The sequence below is a fragment of the Cebidichthys violaceus genome, unplaced genomic scaffold (genome assembly GCF_023349555.1).
Source record: "Cebidichthys violaceus isolate CVI_PGR_0920_01 unplaced genomic scaffold, fCebVio1.0.p SCAF_43, whole genome shotgun sequence".
Classification (NCBI taxonomy): Eukaryota; Metazoa; Chordata; class Actinopteri; order Perciformes; family Stichaeidae; genus Cebidichthys; species Cebidichthys violaceus.
This window is the reverse complement of record NW_027176628.1, coordinates 2,115,181-2,133,618: the sequence shown is the minus strand read 5'-3', so window position 1 is coordinate 2,133,618 and position 18,438 is coordinate 2,115,181. Positions and strand designations below refer to the sequence as shown.

The window sequence follows — 18,438 nt, the reverse complement described above, 5'->3', positions numbered from 1 at the left end:
ACATTAAAATAAAGAGAAGTCATGAGATCATGTTTATTATAGTAGATTCAATACATAAACCTTATTAATGGGACAAGTTTTCTGTTTAAAGGACCGTTCTGTATTTTCTTCATGCTTCAGAGAGGAGGACTCTTTAGTTTGGACCTGGAGGTACTGCAGGTCCTCCAGGTCCTGGTCTTCAGGAGTCCAAATCAATCGTTCACTTCTTCTTCACAAACTTCTTGTGGGCGGAGTTTGGGTTGCTCCGCCTCCTGCCGCCGCCACAGCGCCCGTCTCTAATCTGCAGGTTGGCGGCTCGGCTGTAGACGTCGTTCTGGCAGAAGGGGGACCCTCCGGCCTCGTAGTCCGGATCCAGGACGTCGGTCTTCTGACGGGCTTTACGGGACAGTCTCTGCTGGGGGAAGCTCTGGTCCTCCACCAGCTGAGGGTTGTTACTGTGTTTACCTCCATGAGGCCGAGGTAGAGGGTGCTGCAACACATGAGTACTGTCATCAGGTACAAGTGTAGTGTGTGTGTGTGTGTGTGTGTGTGTGTGTGTGTGTGTGTGTGTGTGTGTGTGTGTGTGTGTGTGTGTCTCTCACCCTCAGCCCTCTTGGGTTCAGGACTTTGGGGTTCTTAGAGAAGTGCATCTTGGTGTTTCCGTCCTCTCCGACCGTCACAGCGAGTTTCTTCAGAGTTGGGTTTCCACAGTGAGGACAGAACACTTTGTTCATGATGCTGGTGGTCCTGAAAGTTAGACCACATCCACATTAAAGACCCGGTCCAGAGACTCTCTGGTCCTCTGTTTTCTATCAACACAAGGGTTCTGGTGTCTGGTCCTCAGGTGAACTGGACTCACCTGAAGCAGGCGTGACATCTCAGGATGTAGTTCCTCGCCTGTTTGATCAGCATCCCGTTAACAGACAGAACATGAAGCCCGATCTGAATGAGAACATTCTGGAACGACAGAAGATCAGATTAAAGGATCAATCGATCAGCTAATCAATAAAGTGTGTTAATAAACATACTTAACGTGTTAATATGTTTATTAAAACCGTCTTTCTATAGAATAAAACCGTCTCAACATGAACAGACCTTCTAACAGAAGGACCTCCAGGTGACATTGACCTACAGTTACCTGCATGGCGAAGTCGGTGGTCAGACATCCCACTTGGACATCAGCAGGAGCCGTCCAATCAGCAGAGTCCATCTTCACCTGTTTGATGTTACCAGGAGTGATCCATCCTCCTCCATCATCATCATTATTATCTTCATCATCTTCAGGCTCGTTCTCTTTGTCTTCGTCTGATTGGTCCTCTGTCTGCACTGATGTGTCCAACTTGATCTCTGATGTGGAGACGTCGTCCACTTTCTACAGACATCGACATATATTAATATATTATGAATCAGTAATAAGTTTATATTATTAAATCATTTTATTATGAATCAGTAATACATTTATATTATTAGATCATTTAAATGAATAAACGCGTTACTAAACGCGTGTTAACAAACACGTGTTAATAAACAGATTAATAAACACGTGTTAATAAACACGTGTTAATAAACAGGTTAATAAACACGTGTTAATAAACACGTGTTAATAAACATGTGTTAATAAACAGGTTAATAAACACGTGTTAATAAACACATGTTAATAAACACGTGTTAATAAACAGGTTAATAAACACGTGTTAATAAACAAGTGTTAATAAACATGTTAATAAACACGTGTTAATAAACAGGTTAATAAACACGTGTTAATAAACAGGTTAATAAACACGTGTTAATAAACAGGTTAATAAACACGTGTTAATAAACAGGTTAATAAACACGTGTTAATAAACAGGTTAATAAACACGTGTTAATAAACAGGTTAATAAACAGGTTAATAAACACGTGTTAATAAACAGGTTAATAAAAACGTGTTAATAAACACGTGTTAATAAACAGGTTAATAAACACATGTCAATAAACACGTTAATAAACACGTTAATAAACACGGTAATAAACACGTTAATAAACACGGTAATAAATGTATTGGTCTATTGATTGGTCTGTAGTAGGCGGCCCGTGATTGGTCTATTTAGTGCTGTAGAGAAGTCACATGACACCAAACACTCCCTTTGTTCTGAATGAGCTCAGATCCTGAACCATCAGGTCTGATAAACTCACCAGTATTTCCAGCAGACACTCGTCGATGGACGCCAGAGGATCTCTCCAGAATTGGAAGCTGTTGAACTCGTCATCGTCAGCAGAAAACGTCGGTGAGCTCGTCTGGTTCGGTTTGATTTTTGGGTTTAAAACCTCCACAGGATCCTGGAGGAGCAGCAACGATACCAGACGTTACGTTTACAGTGAGGAGACTTTGGAGACGGTTCAATTTATTTATTGTGCTTTTTCTGCTCTGAGAAGTCAAATTGTCTCCTGAACTGTTACTAACTATAAACACTGTTGATGATCAATGATCACACAAAACATTTTGTTGTTTCTAGTTTGAATTCTCCAGCACAAGAAGAAATAGACAGACATGTTTCTATGAGTGGACATAAGGACATGAGGACATGGACGGAAGGCTACGAGGACATGAAGACATGAGGACGTGAAGACACGAGGACATGAGGATGTAGACTCACCAGTAGACCCAGCAGGTCTCTGTTGATGGATGGTAGCGGTTCTCTCCAGAACTGGAAGCTGTTGAACTCGTCACCGTTTGATGTCTCCGTCTGTTGGACGTCCAAACTGTCCACATGTTTCTGAAGGAACGTCGAGGAAATTATAAACGGGAAGATGTCCCCAACTGTTTGAGGCTTTATCTTGATTTTACTCTCCATGAGATGTTTCTATGAGAAGGAATTCTTTTACCTTGGAAGGGAAGTGGAATCCTGCTACGTTAACAGGAGTCTCTGGGTGTCGCTGTGTGCTGTGGATATCAACCTGAGACAGAAAACATTATATATATATATATATATATATATATATATATATATACATATACATATACACACACACACACACACACACACACACACACACACACACACACACACATATAGAGAGTTGTAGACATAGACATATATATGAGACATAGAGTGATGTCTCAGGTACCTTGACCTCCGGCTCCTTCTTCAGGTGTTCAGAGCCCACATGTTCCAGCTCCAGCTGGTAGGTCAGAGCCAGAACTTTGATGTCTGTGGCGGAAAGACTCGGGTAGTCTCCAGTCTTCTTAGAGAACTCGGTCACTGAGACAAGAAACAGGAAGAAAAGAGACACCAGACCTCAGGTTTAGTTTAGTTTATCTAGTCTGATGTGTTCAGGTTTAGTTTATATAGTCTGACGTATTCAGGTTTAGTTTAGTTTATCCAGTCTGACGTGTTCAGGTTTAGTTTATCCAGTCGGACATGTTCAGGTTTAGTTTACCCAGTCTGACGTGTTCAGGATTAGTTTACCCAGTCTGACGTGTTCAGGTTTAGTTTAGTTTACCCAGTCTAACGTGTTCAGGTTTAGTTTACCCAGTCTAACGTGTTCAGGATGAGGCTCTTTAAAGACCAGCTGGTACGGTAGGACGGCCAGACTCTTCCTGGTGGGTTTGTCTCTGATCTCGTTGACCACATCTCTCAGTGTGTAGATGTTGCTTCCAATATCCTGCAACACAAACCAACAGACCGAACTGTGACTATTCAAATCAGGAAGCAATATTCACACTCAGTAGACTCATACACTGTCACGGTGACCACAGACCATCATGTGACCATAGACTGTTACGGTGACCACAGACTGTCATGGTGACCACAGACTGTCATGGTGTCCATTGGCTGTCATGGTGACTGCAGACTGTCATGGTGATCATAGACTCTTATGGTGACAATAGACTCTTACGGTGACCACAGGCTGTCATGGTGTCCATTGGCTGTCATGGTGACCATAGACTGTCATGGTGACCATAGACTGTTATGTTGACCATAGACTGTTATGTTGACCACAGACTGTCATGGTGACCATAGACTGTTATGGTGACCTTAGGCTGTCATGGTGTCCATTGACTGTCATGGTGACCACAGACTGTCATGGTGACCACAGGCTGTTATGGTGACCACAGACCGTCACGGTGACCACAGACTGTCATGGTGACCATAGACTCTTACAGTAACCACAGGCTGTTATGGTGACCGCAGACTGTCATGGTGATCATTGACTATTATGGTGACAATAGACTCTTACGGTGACCGCAGGCTGTTATGGTGTCCATTGGCTGTCATGGTGTCCACAGACTGTCATGGTGACCACAGACTGTCACGGTGACCATAGACTGTCATGGTGACCATAGACTGTCATGGTGACAAAAGACTCTTATGGTGACCACAGGCTGTCATGGTGTCCATTGGCTGTTATGGTGTCCACAGACTGTCATGGTGACCACAAACTGTCACGGTGACCACAGACTGTCATGGTGACCATAGACTGTTATGTTGACCACAGACTGTCATGGTGACCATAGACTGTTATGGTGACAATAGACTGTTATGTTGACCACAGACCATCATGGTGATCATAGACTGCCATGGTGACCACAGACCATTATGTGACCACAGACTGTTATGGTGACAATAGACTGTTAGGGTGACCACAGACCATCATGGTGATCATAGACTGCCAAGGTGACCACAGACCATCATGTGACCACATACTGTTATGGTGATAATAGACTGTCATGGTGATCATAGACTGTCAAGGTGACCACAGACCATTATGTGACCACAGACTGTTATGGTGACCAGAGACTGTCGTGGTGACCACAGACCATCACGGTGACAGAAGTGATGCAGCTCCTCCACAGAGTGACCGAAGAGCTGATCACCATGGCAACACCCATGTTCTCTGTGCATCATCTCCTCGCTCGTGCTCAGCGGAAGTGACGTGTAATACTGAAGTAACGAGAGGAGCATGTTTTCAATAAAGGTGAGTAATTAAGAGTATTTAATGTCAGTCTGGTGTCCATCAGTCCGGAGCAGAGGGCCTTCTCTCCGGTCTCGTTACCGGACACCGGACGGACCGAAGTCACGCTGACTGACGTCACTTCATTTATTAACGTATTTATTAAAAACTCACCTGCAGCGGAGCTTTCTTTAAAAACGCTCCAGCATCCGCGACGACATGCGCCACCAGGGTAGACGCCATTTTGGATATATTGTACAGGAAACTGGAGCGACCAATCAGAAGAAAGGAAAAGAGTCTCGTGACAAAAAGAGCACGGTGCGTTCACGAACTCCTCGCCACGAATGTAAAAAGGAACATCTTATTTTGAAACTAAATTGTTTTGGTCTATCCGTCTACAATTAGAAATGTTTATTAAATGAAATGTTTCTTTCATTAAAATAGTTTTTTTCTTTAATTTTGTTGTTAATATTTGTTGTTGTTAATTATTCACTCGAAGCCATTTCCCCGTAATTTTTCTCCACAGTGCTCGTGAAGGTGTCATCACGTGTCATTAGGATCACGTGACGTGTTGTTGACAGTGGAAGAAGAAGCAAGATGGCGGCCCGCTGGAGCAGCGAGAATGTGGTGGTGGAGTTTAGAGATGCCCAGGTGACGATGACCGAAAGCTCCGGACTCCTTACTCACTTTAATATATTTATTAATATGTTGAGTTGTGCATCAATTAAATACTCAGTGAAGTTAGTAGATCTAGTTCATAGAATAAGTGAATTACTTTAAAGTAGTTTTGTGTTTAATATATAAATATATATTAATATTTATTGAAACATCAGTCTGATCATCAACAAATATTCATTCATTCATTCATTCACTAATAATAATAACAATAATAATAATAATTTATTATCTGCAGAGAGCAAAAGAAAATGTCTCATTGTGTATTTACAAAGTAGTATATTACAGTGTGGTATTAGTACTTCTACTATAACAGAGTACTTTTACACAATAATTAAAGAGTCAGCTGACGAGGGAATAAATAAAGTTCCCTGCATTTTTCAGACCAACCTTCTTCTTCTGCACCTTTATTTATCTTTTCTAATCTCTTCTTCTTCTTCTTCTTCTTCTTCTTCTTCGGTTTCAGGCCACCGCCATGTCAGTGGACTGTCTGGGTTCACACGCCGTTCTGTCTGGGTAAGTTGAGTTCACCTGAACGCACCACAAGACTTTATAGTGTCCTAGACTGAAGACAGTGATGCCTTCACTGTCGCCCTGTAAACATAGTAACTTTACGAAGACGCCTTCACTGTCGCCCTGTAAACATAGTAACTTTACGAAGACGCCTTCACTGTCGCCCTGTAAACATAGTAGCTTTACGAAGACGCCTTCACTGTCGCCCTGTAAACATAGTAGCTTTACGAAGACGCCTTCACTGTCGCCCTGTAAACATAGTAGCTTTACGAAGACGCCTTCACTGTCGCCCTGTAAACATAGTAGCTTTACGAAGACGCCTTCACTGTCGCCCTGTAAACATAGTAGCTTTACGAAGACGCCTTCACTGTCGCCCTGTAAACATAGTAGCTTTACGAAGACGCCTTCACTGTCGCCCTGTAAACATAGTAGCTTTACGAAGACGCCTTCACTGTCGCCCTGTAAACATAGTAGCTTTACGAAGACGCCTTCACTGTCGCCCTGTAAACATAGTAACTTTACGAAGACGCCTTCACTGTCGCCCTGTAAACATAGTAACTTTACGAAGACGCCTTCACTGTCGCCCTGTAAACATAGTAGCTTTACGAAGACGCCTTCACTGTCACCCTGTAAACATAGTAACTTTATGAAGACGCCTTCACTGTCACCCTGTAACACTCGATGTTTCCAAACTCAGGCGGCGGTTCCTGTACATGGTGAACCTGGAGGCTCCGTCTGAACCACCGCGTAAGATTGGGCGTCAGAGTAAATGGGACGTGGGGACGGTCCAGTGGAACCCTCACAGATCAGAGTCCCACGTCTTCGCTGCCTCGGTGAGTTCTGCTGTTAACGACGAAGAAAACGGGCTCCTGAAGTACACACAATAACAGCTGTGTGTGTTCGTCTTCAGAGTAACCAGAGGGTGGATCTTTACTCCTGGAGGAACGGATGTGGAGAAGTTCACGCGTCTCTGCAGGGACACACCCGGGTCATCAGGTAACTACAGGGTTAAATCAAACACACCTCTGGACACCGTGATGTGTTCAAGGACTCTCTGTTCAATGACCCTCTGTGATGTGTTCAATGACTGTGGTGTGTTTGTGTCCTCAGTGATCTGGACTGGTCCTGGTTTGAACCAGAGTTCTTGGTCACCAGCTCAGTGGACACATACATCTACATCTGGGACACCAGGTGAGAGGAATCAATCACATATATGTAAATATATATATTTATATATATGTGTGTGTGTGTGTGTGTGTGTGTGTGTGTGTGTGTGTGTATATGTATATATATGCCTCATTAGCATAATACATTTGCGTGTGGTCCTGCAGTAAGGAGGTTTTTGTTGACTCCACAGAGACACTCGGAAACCCACCGTGGCTCTTTCTGCTGTTGGTGAGTCTTCTTCATCTTCATCTTCACTCTTCTATGAACTGACTGCAGTGATTGATCAGGATGTGAATCTAGATCAACAGGGACTCAGCGTATCAGAACGTCTCCCGTTGTGTTTGAATGCTTCCTGTTTTTATCAATAAAGTCTTTTCTATTCTGTTCATTAAAGAAGTTCTAACCTGTTGATCTTCTCTTCCAGCCGGAGCGTCTCAGGTGAAGTGGAACCGGAAGAACCAGAATCTGCTGGCGTCCAGTCACGATGGAGACGTTCGGATCTGGGACAAAAGAGTGAGTTTTAATCTGATCTCAGCATGAGCTGCTGAAGGATCTGAAGGATCTGAAGGATCTGGAGGATCTGAAGGATCTGGAGGATCGGAAGGATCGGAAGGATCTGAAGGATCTAAAGGATCTAAAGGATCTAAAGGATCTGGAGGATCCAAATGATCTGAAGGACCTGGAGGATCTGGAGGATTCAAATGATCTGAAGGATCCGTGATGTCACCGTTTGTGTCCTCCTCTCTAACAGAAACCCAACACGGCGGCCGAGTACCTGGCGGCTCACCTGTCTAAGATCCACGGCCTCGACTGGCATCCCGACAACGAGTTCATCCTCGCCACGTCCAGCCAGGACAACTCTGTGAGGGTGAGGAAAACAAACGCACTGTTCACATCAGAGAGCAAAGAGCAGAAACGTTGATCTTTATCAGCCGGACATCAGAACACTTCTGGTCCCTGAATCCTTGAATCTCTCTCCCGCTCCGTGTTTAGTTTTGGGATTTCCGACAGCCCAGGAAGTACCTGAACATCCTGTCCTGTCAGGTTCCAGTGTGGAAGGCCCGATACACGGTGAGTCTCAAACGCAACATCGAGCGTCCTAGTACCTAGTACTACCGAGTCCTAGTAGAGTCCTAGTAGAGTCCTAGTAGAGTCCTAGTAGAGTCTTAGTAGAGTCCTGGTAGAGTCCTAGTAGAGTCTTAGTCCTAGTAGAGTCTTAGTAGAGTCCTAGTAGAGTCCTATCATATCATAGTAGAGTCTTAGTAGAGTCCTTGTAGAGTCATAGTAGAGTCCTAGTAGAGTCTTAGTCCTAGTAGAGTCTTAGTAGAGTCATAGTAGAGTCATATCATAGTAGAGTCCTAGTAGAGTCCTATCATATCATAGTAGAGTCTTAGTAGTGTCTTAGTAGAGTCCATGTATTCATGTTTGTAGTGTGTTCAGAGTGTGTTTTGTGTTGTGTGTGTTCAGAGTGTGTTCTGTGTTCAGAGTGTGTTCTGTGTTGACAGCCGTTCTCCAGCGGTCTGGTCACAGTGATGGTTCCTCAGCTCCGGAGGGAGAACAGTCTGCTGCTGTGGAGCACACTGGACCTCAACAGTCCGGTTCACGCCTTCGTGGGACACGACGACGTGGTGCTGGAGTTCCAGTGGAGGCCGCAGAAAGAAGGTGACCCTCAATGACGCAGGTGGAGCTAGGCTAACCGTTTCCTTTGGCTTCCAGTCTTTGTGCTAAGCTAGGCTAAAGGTCAGAAGTCTTCACAACATGTTGTGATTAAGAAATGTTTCCACGCTGCTTCCTGTCTAATGGTGTGTCACTGATCAGCTGGTGTTGTGTTGTTTGTTTGTTGACGTTTGTTTGTTTGTTTGTTGACAGGCTCCAAGGACTACCAGCTGGTCACGTGGTCCAGAGATCAGACTCTGAGGATCTGGAGGGTGGATCCTCAGCTCCAGAAGGTCAGTGAGCAGCTTCAGAGACTTGTGTCCTCCTGTCTCTCATGTGTCCTCATGTCTGCATGTTGTTGTTGTTGTTGTGTAGCTGTGTGTCAGTGACGTGGTGGACGAGCTGGTGGACGGGATGTCTCTCACCGTGGAGACGGAGAAGTCTCTGGTGTCTCAGGAGCCTGACGGTCAGTTCAGTGTCGGCCTCGCTGCCGAGAACCTGCAGGGTGAGAACGAATACAAGAGTTCATTCTAAGAAAGAGTCAGACCCACGTCTCATGATGATGATGATAATCTGTCCTGTGTCCTCTGTCCTTTGTCCTGTGTCCTCTGTCCCTCAGATCAGGACGGGTCTCTGTCCTCTGTGGTGGGCTCAGGTGTCCCTCAGACATTGCAGCAGGAGTTTTCTTTGGTGAACCTTCAGATCAGAAATGTAGACGTGGAGGTGAGACAGAGACGTTTTTAATCAACTGTCAATCATTTAAATCTAATATCTTCCTTTTCAAAATAAAAGCACCTGAATCCCTCCTTGATGTTTTACAGATTTAGTTGTTTTATTTTATTTTAGTACCAGCTGGCTTCACATTCATGTTGTTAGTCTGTGAGTTAATCAATCACTGTGAATGAGAACCTGAAGACGATGTCAGACAGGAAGTGACATCATCATGGTTCTGTTCAGATGGACGCGTTGAACCGGAGCTGCGTGGTGTCGGCTCACTTCGGCAGCCATCAGGTTCACCTGGTGGTCAAGTTCCCCGCTCAGTATCCCAACAACGCCGCGCCCACCTTCCAGTTTGTCTCCCCCACGACCATCCCGTCCGCCACCAAGATCAAGATCCAGAAGGTACGGACGCTCCTGAACGCACCATTTTCACTGATCTAACTGGTCCTTTATTTAAACACTTTGTTGTGTTTCTGTCTTCAGATCCTGACCGACACGTCTCTTCAGAAGGTGAAGAGGAACCAGAACTGTCTGGAGCCATGTGTCCGACAGCTGGTGTCCTGTCTGGAGTCAGACGTGGTGAGGACACGCTGGACATGAAGCTCAGGACACGGAGGACGTCTTCAAAGGTTCTGTCTTCATAATGTCTTTCTGTCTGTCAGACGCAGGAGGACGGTCCGGTCTCCGGTCCCTTCGTCCTGTCCAACCCCGTCACTCCGGCTCTGCAGGCGTTCCCTCGGGTCACCAACACGTACGGGTCCTACCAGGTAAGACATGAGACATGAGACACCTACAGGAGACATGACACACCTACAAGAGACACCTACAGGAGACAGGAGACACCTACAAGAGACAGGAGACACCTACAGGGGACATGACACACCTACAGGAGACGTGAGACACCTACAAGAGACAGGAGACACCTACAGGAGACAGGAGACACCTACAGGAGACATGACACACCTACAGCAGACATGACACACCTACAAGAGACAGGAGACACCTACAGGAGACAGACAGTGAGACAGACGTTTGTGTCCTCATGACTAACGATTTAATGGTCTTTCTTGCTTTCAGGACGCTAACATCCCGTTCCCTCGGACCTCCGGCGCTCGTTTCTGTGGCGCCGGCTGTTTGGTTTACTTCACCCGACCAATCACCATGCACCGCTCGGCCCCGCCCACTGAGCCCACTCCCAGGTAAACACGTTTTTATTGTGAAGCTTACAGGAAGTAGTCAAAGTTTATTCTCCATCAGAATTAGTTTGTACAACGACAACAAAGCGTGTTTCTAGTTTGTTTAAAATCTACGCTAACAGTTTCCCCCTGCTTCCAGTCTTTGTGCTAAGCTAGGCTAAACTGTGTGTGTGTGTGTGTGTGTGTGTGTGTGTGTGTGTGTGTGTGTGTGTGTGTGTGTGTGTGTGTGTGTGTGTGTGTGTGTGTGTGTGTGTGTGTGTGTGTGTGTGTGTGTGTAGGTCCCTGTCCGCTCTGTCGGCCTATCACAGCGGAGTGTTGACTCCCATGAAGATGCGTTCAGAGTCTCAGAGCACGCTGCGTTTGTACAGCGGCAGCCCGACTCGCTCGGACAAAGACACCGTGTCCATCTCGTCCTTCTACTATAAAGAACGGGTGAGACATATGTGTATATATAAATACACTGAGCCCACGGGTAGTTCAGGGGCACTGGGAATGGGAAGCGTCTCGTCTTTTATTTGGGCTTTTATTTGTTTTCTTTTTTATTTCTTCCTGTGTTGTTGTTGTTGTTGTTGTTGTTGTTGTTGTTGTCATCCTCCGATCAAACTCCTGCCCCCCCCCCCCCCCCCCCCACCCCCCCATGCTGCTGTGGGCCTCTCCTCCTTCCTATTCTCCTCCAATCAGAAGCCCCCAATCTCTGCCTCCCGCCGCTGGTCGGTCCAAACCCTCTGTGATTGGCCGGTACTGTCTCTGTCCGTCTGTCCTCTTCGTGATTCTAACAGACTGACAAACGAAGTGACTTCATGTGTTCTGGATCTGATCCGTTTATTTAGTTTGTTCACTAAATGATTCCAGTGGATAGAAGTCTTCACTCTTGAAACCAACGCTTACCTTTCACAAAAGCCCTAGACCTATACACTGTAACTGTTAACCAGAGGGAACTCACTCAGACCATTTAGCTAAATGGAAACTCAATCAAATAACTAGTAGTTTAGGCTGTGCACCAATTTACCAGATGCTGCTCTGGGTCAATAACATCCAGAAGCTGGTCATTTGGTCTGATTCTATAAAGAATAGCTCTCTGCTGGTCTGGTTTAGTCATTTGGTCTGATTCTATAAAGAATATCTTTATTAAAATATAAAGTCTGCTCTCTGCTGGTCTGTTTTAGTCGTTTGTTCTGATTCTATAAAGAATATCTTTATTAATATATAAAGTCTGCTCTCTGCTGGTCTGGGTTAGTCGTTGGGTCTGATTCTATAAAGAATATCTTTATTAAAATAAGAAGTCTGCTCTCTGCTGGTCTGGTTTATGATGAAGCTCACACAGAGTCTTCAGAGCTTCTTGTAGTACTTAACGTTCTCAGTCAATGATGCTCTCATGAATAAACCTCCTGTAGCATTTAGCACAGTGGCTAGCATTAGCGGTTCCTGTTAGCTTAACTTCAGTCTACTAGACTAGTGGTTCTCATCCTGAACAGATTCAGAACAAATGACTTCCTGTCTGCATCTAAAGCTTCTAATGTTCACTAACGTTTAACGACAACAGGTAAGTTTCTGTGGTTTCTTTGTTTTATTTTATTCATTTTAAACCTTTTTGGAGGTAATTTGGCTGTTCAGGCTTCATATGAGTTATTGAACTGAAGACTAACCTGTTTCACACGGCGAGCTCCACAAACACTGTGATGACCAACCAATCAGAGTCCAGAGCAGGTTCTATGTGTAACGAGCACAAAGCCCTCGTTAGCTGAACTACAGTCAGCGTCGTGTTGCTCGTACTCAAGACATCAAAGAGTGACGAGACGGAACGTTAAAATCATCTTTAGAAAAACTTTACTATCTGTGATGTTGCTCCATTTGATTTGGATCATTGACTTCATGATACTAACTAGCTCTCCATAAAAAAAAATATATTATAAGCTAACGTTATGAATCAAGAGCAGAGCCATGCAGCATAGCTACGTTACAGCTAGCTATATGTGTGTGTGTGTGTGTGTGTGTGTGTGTGTGTGTGTGTGTGTGTGTGTGTGTGTGTATATATATACAGTTGTGGTCAAAAGTTTACATACACTTGTAAAGAACATAATGTCATGGCTCTCTTGAGTTTCCAGTTATTTCTACAACTCTGATTTTTCTCTGATAGAGTGATTGGAACAGATACTTCTTTGTCACAAAAAACATTCCTGAAGTTTGGTTCTTTCATGACTTTATTATGGGTTAACAGAAAAAGTGACAAAATCTGCTGGGTCAAAAATATACATACAGCAACATGAATTAGCAATTTTGGTGACTTAGAAAGTTGTGTCAATGAAATGAGCTTCATAGCATGGCCTCTTAACTTCTTGTGAGTGATTATGAGTGACTACAACTGGTGACTTCTCTGAGGCCATTTAAATAGGGCTCATTGGATACAAACGGCCACAAACGCTACAATGGGAAAGTCAAAAGAGCTCAGCATGGATCTGAAAAAGCGAATCATTGACTTGAACAAGTCAGGAAAGTCACTTGGAGCCATTTCAAAGCAGCTGCAGGTCCCAAGAGCAACAGTGCAAACAATTGTTTGTAAGTATAAATTGCATGGCACTGTTTTGTCACTGCCACGATCAGGAAGAAAACGCAAGCTATCACCTGCTGCTGAGAGAAAATTGGTCAGGAGGGTGAAGAGTCAACCGAGAACCACCAAAAAGCAGATCTGCCAAGAATTAGAAGCTGCTGGAACACAGGTGTCAGTGTCCACAGTCAAGCGTGTTTTGCATCTCCATGGACTGAGAGGCTGCCGTGCAAGAAGGAAGCCCTTGCTCCAAAAGCGGCATCTTAAGGCTCGACTGAAGTTTGCTGCTGATCACATGGACAAAGATAAGACCTTCTGGAGGAAAGTTCTGTGGTCAGACAAAACAAAAATCAAGCTGTTTGGCCACAATGCCCAGCAATAAGTTTGGAGGAGAAAAGGTGAGGCCTTTAACCCCAAGAACACCATGCCTACTGTCAAGCACGGTGGTGGTAGTATTATGCTGTGGGGCTGTTTTGCTGCCAATGGAACTGGTGCTTTACAGAGAGTAAATGGGATAATGAAGAAGGAGGATTACCTTCAAATTCTTCAAGATAACCTAAAATCATCAGCCCGAAGGTTGGGTCTTGGGCGCAGTTGGGTGTTCCAACAGGACAAAGACCCCAAACACACATCAAAAGTGGTAATGGAATGGCTAAATCAGGCTAGAATTAGGGTTTTAGAATGGCCTTCCCAAAGTCCTGACTTAAAATCCCATTGAGAACATGTGGACAATGCTGAAGAAACAAGTCCATGTCAGAAAGCCATCAAATTTAACTGAACTGCACCAATTCTGTCAAGAGGAGTGGTCAAAGATTCAACGAGAAGCTTGCCAGAAGCTTGTGGATGGCTACCAAAAGCGCCTAATTGAAGTGAAAATGGCCAAGGGACATGTAACCAAATATTACCACTGCTGTATGTATATCTTTGACCCAGCAGATTTGATCACTTTTTCTGTTAACCCATAATAAAGTCATGAAAGAACCAAACTTCATGAATGTTTTTTGTGACAAAGAAGTATCTGTTCCAATCACTCTATCAGAGAAAAATCAGAGTTGTAGAAATAACGGGGAAACTCAAGAGAGCCATGACATTATGTTCTTTACAAGTGTATGTAAACTTTTGACCACAACTGTATATATATATATATATACATGTATATGATTTGTAAACCACTAAACGTCTGGATGAATTCCACTGAAGACTGTGTCTTTGCGTTAACGGAGCTGAGGAGAGTCAAAGGTATTAATACTCTGTTACACAGAGTACCTTTTAAAGCTTCAGTCTGTTTGTCCTTTGAACTCCATTCAGTATTTATGTATGAAGGAGATTCATGTTCTCCAGAGGATGAACCCAGGATGTGTCCATCAGTCAGTGTCTCGCTGTGTGAACCGTCTCTACATTTATAATTTATCATCAACACCACTTTTAATCAGGTGGTGCTTTGTCTCCCCTTTGGCCTGCTGTCTGTCTCTCTCGCTCTCTCTGTCTCTGTCTCTCTCTCTTTGTCTCTCTTTCTCTCTCTGACTGTCTCTCTGCCTCTCTCCATCTCTGTCTTTCTCTCTCTGTCTCCCTCTCTCTCTGTCTCTCTGTCTGTCTTTCTCTCTCTGTCTCTCTCGCTCTGTCTCTCTCTCTCTATGTCTCTCTCTGTCTGTGTCTGTCTGTATGTCTCTCTCTCGCTGTCTGTCTGTCTGTATGTCTCTCTCTCTGTCTCTCTCTCTCTCTCTCTGTCTGTCTGTCTGTCTGTCTGTCTGTATGTCTCTCTCTCTGTCTCCCTCTATGTCTGTCTGTCCATTAGAAGTCCCGGCGGTTCAAGACTAAGCGAGAGGACTTTGGGAGTCGAACCATCAAGCTTGCTGGTAAAGTGATCGTTCAGGAGATCTCGTGTCTTCTGCCGGTCCACAAATCTCTGGGAGACGGATACATGTGAGGGACACAGGAAGGAGGCTCTGCCCTTCAAAATAAAACACCACATCATTGGTGCAGTATGTGTAGTTTCTAAATGTCTTTCTGTCTCAGTCTGAACGTGAAGGACATCCAGGAGACGTGTCAGAAGAACGCGGCGGCGTCGCTCGCGGTCGGACGCAGAGATGTCGCCAAGGTAACCGTTAACCGCTATTATTGGTCCTAAAGTAGCGTCGCTATGGTAACGAGCCTCTGAGAGAGACGGAGGTTCTTAAAGGTACAGACACACGTTTAATACGTATTAATGTAATCAATACATTCTGTACTAAGCAGCTCAAAAAGCCACTAATGAATTACTATTATAATAATAAGAATAAGAATAATTATTATAATAATAACTTTATTTATAAAAAGTTTACAACGTGCTTTGACAGACAAAGCAAGGAAATAAAATATATATATATATATATAATATAACAGAAAGCTCAGTGAGACAGTCTTAAAAATAAATAAAATAATTTAGTAAAATTAACAAAACAGAAATAAAAATAAAGACCTGAAGCTCCAGTTTTGTTTGTGTTTATATTTATAATAACATCTGAGTCAGTGATGAATGTGACGACGTCATGAAGAGCTCTGACCTGATAACGTACTGAGGATCCGTCCTCTGGTCTCTCTGCAGGTCTGGGCTCTGGCCTCTGCAGCCACCAGCCAGGACCTGAGCCCAGACTCAGACCCGGACACAGAGACACCCTGGGCCAGACACCCGTTTGGACGCCACCTGTTGGAGACTCTGTGAGTTTGTTTCCTTTAATCAGAGCGAAATATATATATATATATATATATATATATATATATATATATATATATATATATATATATATATATATATATATATATATATATATATATACTTTAAGGATGGATCACACAGGAGTGTGTGTCTGTGTATATGTATGAATGTGTGTGTGTCTGTGTACATGTGTGTGTGTGTGTGTGTGTCTGTGTGTATATGTGTTTGTGTGTGTGTATGTGTGTGTGTCTCTCTCTGTGTATGTGTGTGTGTGTGTGTGTCTTTGTGTCTCTCTCTGTGTGTGTATATGTGTGTGTGTGTGTGTGTCTCTCTATGTGTATGTATGTGTGTGTGTGTGTGTCTTTGTGTCTCTGTGTGTGTGTGTGTGTGTAGCTTGGACCACTACAGCCACATGAGTGACGTTCAGACTCTGGCGATGCTGTGCAGCGTGTTCAGAGCTCAGGCTCCACCTCCAGACTCCTCCTCTCTGTACGGACTTCATCCGTCTCGCTCCTCCAACCACTCCCGATACGTACGTCCTGCTCACCATCGTCACGTTAGCCTAGCTTAGTGTGAGTCCTCGATACTGAACAGGAAGTGATGTCATAATGTGCGTGTCATCCCTCAGCCCAGCTACACGTCCGGCTCCGTCACCTCGGGCTCCAGCACCTCTGACTCCGTCACCACCTGGACCGCAGGTAAGCCCCGCCCGCATCCGGGCCACGCCCCCGCGGCGCTGCTTTTAAACCGGATGCTTTGTTGTCGTTTTGCAGGTCGAGACTCGGAGCACGGCAACCCCTGGGGAGAGTCCTCCCCTGACGACTATCGCCATGGCAACCAGGGTCACGCCGACCCACGGGAACGAGAGCGAGAGCAGCACGACATGAACAAGAGGTGAGGCGACGAGGAGACGCGACGAGACGGTGGGACTGACTGGTTTGTGATGTAATTTCCTGTCTCTCTTCACAGACTGCTGGACCCCGCCAACACACTGCAGTTTGACGACTTCAAGAAGTGTTACGGTGAAATCCTGTACCGATGGGGTCTGAGGGAGAAAAGAGCCGACGTGCTCAAGTTCGCCTCATGTCCTCCTGAACCGCACAAAGGAATCGGTAAACATGAATATTAGTGGTGTAAACGTGAATACTGGTGTGGTATTAGTGGTGTAAACGTGAATACTGGTGTGGTGTTGGTGGTGTAAACGTGAATACTGGTGTGGTGTTGGTGGTGTAAACGTGAATACTGGTGTGGTGTTGGTGGTGTAAACGTGAATACTGGTGTGGTGTTGGTGGTGTAAACGTGAATACTGGTGTGGTGTTGGTGGTGTAAACGTGAATACTGGTGTGGTGTTGGTGGTGTAAACGTGAATACTGGTGTGGTGTTGGTGGTGTAAACGTGAATACTGGTGTGGTATTCGTGGTGTAAACGTGAATACTGGTGTGGTGTAAACGTGAATACTGGTGTGTTATTGGTGGTGTAAACGTGAATATTAGTGTGGTATTTGTGGTGTAAACATGAATATTAGTGTGGTATTAGTGGTGTAAACATGAATATTAGTGTGGTATTAGTGGTGTAAACGGGACTGTCGGTGGTGTATTAGTATTAGTAATATACTGTGATACTCTACTATCCGTGTTGAACCCTCTACGTTGTCTCTCTCTCTCTCTCTCAGAGTTCGGGGTTTACTGCTGTCACTGTCGTAGTCAGGCTCGTGGGACTCAGTGCACCGTCTGTAAGCGACTCACCTTCCAGTGCGCCATCTGTCATGTGGCCGTAAGAGGCTCCTCCAACTTCTGCCTGAGCTGTGGACACGGAGGACACACCAGCCACATGATGGACTGGTTCCGCCGGCAGGACGAGTGTCCGGCCGGCTGTGGCTGCCACTGTCTGCTGCAGAGCACTTTCTGATGGGGGACGTCCAACGCTGGACTCCAGATCCTCCCGACCCCCCTCAGGACCAGACCTCCACAGAACCAAACAGATCCTCCCGACCCCCCCTCAGGACCAGATCGTCATGAAGTTCATGAGGATGAACTCCGTTTTGGACTTCTGGAGACACGACTAACAATCTTTTTCTTTATCAATTAATCAACTATTTAGTCTCTAAAATAGTGAAAGATTATAATAATAAAATCAAAGTCAGGTCTGTTTTTTAAATGTGAAGAATAACTTTGTGAATATTCTATGAACTGAATCTGAAATAATAATAAAGTTTGTTTCAAATCAGTCAAAGTGTCTCATTGATATCTGTAGTTCATAATGAGGTGAAGCCTGATTGGTCCTGAGGCCTTTAGCTCCGCCCCCAGGACAAACATCTACGTAGGGAGCACGTATCAGCAAATGTACTTCAAGTATCA

General features: G+C 44.7%; 2 protein-coding genes across 4 annotated transcripts; one reads left to right on the top strand and one right to left on the bottom strand.

Moving 5' to 3' along the window:
- Nucleotides 1-19: 19 nt before the first annotated feature.
- Nucleotides 20-5,194, bottom strand: nob1 (NIN1 (RPN12) binding protein 1 homolog). The gene is made up of 10 exons (XM_068728756.1): nucleotides 5,089-5,194; nucleotides 3,492-3,624; nucleotides 3,088-3,221; nucleotides 2,845-2,916; nucleotides 2,616-2,735; nucleotides 2,155-2,298; nucleotides 1,118-1,351; nucleotides 839-936; nucleotides 582-726; nucleotides 20-469 (listed from the first exon to the last, which is right to left on the bottom strand). Exons 1-10 carry the CDS (start codon nucleotides 5,155-5,157, stop codon nucleotides 200-202), a joined length of 1,419 nt encoding a protein of 472 aa, XP_068584857.1. The 5' UTR covers nucleotides 5,158-5,194; the 3' UTR covers nucleotides 20-199.
- Nucleotides 5,165-18,307, top strand: wdr59 (WD repeat domain 59). 3 transcript variants are annotated; one of them, XM_068728749.1, is made up of 27 exons: nucleotides 5,450-5,565; nucleotides 6,056-6,105; nucleotides 6,800-6,935; nucleotides 7,013-7,098; nucleotides 7,213-7,293; nucleotides 7,460-7,497; nucleotides 7,694-7,782; nucleotides 8,021-8,137; nucleotides 8,263-8,340; nucleotides 8,775-8,931; nucleotides 9,139-9,218; nucleotides 9,301-9,430; nucleotides 9,545-9,648; nucleotides 9,883-10,047; nucleotides 10,129-10,224; nucleotides 10,308-10,412; nucleotides 10,723-10,844; nucleotides 11,120-11,273; nucleotides 11,523-11,579; nucleotides 15,182-15,309; nucleotides 15,403-15,484; nucleotides 15,971-16,083; nucleotides 16,475-16,613; nucleotides 16,710-16,779; nucleotides 16,855-16,975; nucleotides 17,051-17,193; nucleotides 17,754-18,307. In XM_068728749.1, the coding sequence occupies exons 1-27, from the start codon at nucleotides 5,512-5,514 to the stop codon at nucleotides 17,987-17,989; spliced, it is 2,931 nt and encodes a 976-aa protein (XP_068584850.1). In that variant the 5' UTR covers nucleotides 5,450-5,511; the 3' UTR covers nucleotides 17,990-18,307. The 3 variants fall into 3 exon arrangements, with proteins under 3 accessions (XP_068584852.1, XP_068584850.1, XP_068584851.1); XM_068728750.1 differs by lacking the exon at nucleotides 11,523-11,579 and having other exon boundaries at nucleotides 5,452-5,565; XM_068728751.1 differs by lacking the exons at nucleotides 11,120-11,273; nucleotides 11,523-11,579; nucleotides 15,182-15,309; ... (5 more) ...; nucleotides 17,051-17,193; nucleotides 17,754-18,307 and adding an exon at nucleotides 5,165-5,232 and having other exon boundaries at nucleotides 5,441-5,565; nucleotides 10,723-10,848.
- The last annotated feature ends 131 nt before the right edge of the window (nucleotides 18,308-18,438 follow it).

Excerpts from the sequence above, each read along its gene's own strand:
- nob1 (XM_068728756.1), bottom strand. The coding sequence starts at position 5,157 with ATGGCGTCTACCCTGGTGGCGCATGTCGTCGCGGATGCTGGAGCGTTT. Across the intron at positions 2,299-2,615 it reads GAGACCTGCTGGGTCTACTG|GATCCTGTGGAGGTTTTAAA; the intron begins GTGAGTCTACAT and ends CTGCTCCTCCAG. Across the intron at positions 470-581 it reads TGAACCCAAGAGGGCTGAGG|CACCCTCTACCTCGGCCTCA; the intron begins GTGAGAGACACA and ends CATGTGTTGCAG.
- wdr59 (XM_068728749.1), top strand. The coding sequence starts at position 5,512 with ATGGCGGCCCGCTGGAGCAGCGAGAATGTGGTGGTGGAGTTTAGAGAT. Across the intron at positions 10,845-11,119 it reads CCCACTGAGCCCACTCCCAG|GTCCCTGTCCGCTCTGTCGG; the intron begins GTAAACACGTTT and ends GTGTGTGTGTAG. Across the intron at positions 17,194-17,753 it reads TGAACCGCACAAAGGAATCG|AGTTCGGGGTTTACTGCTGT; the intron begins GTAAACATGAAT and ends TCTCTCTCTCAG.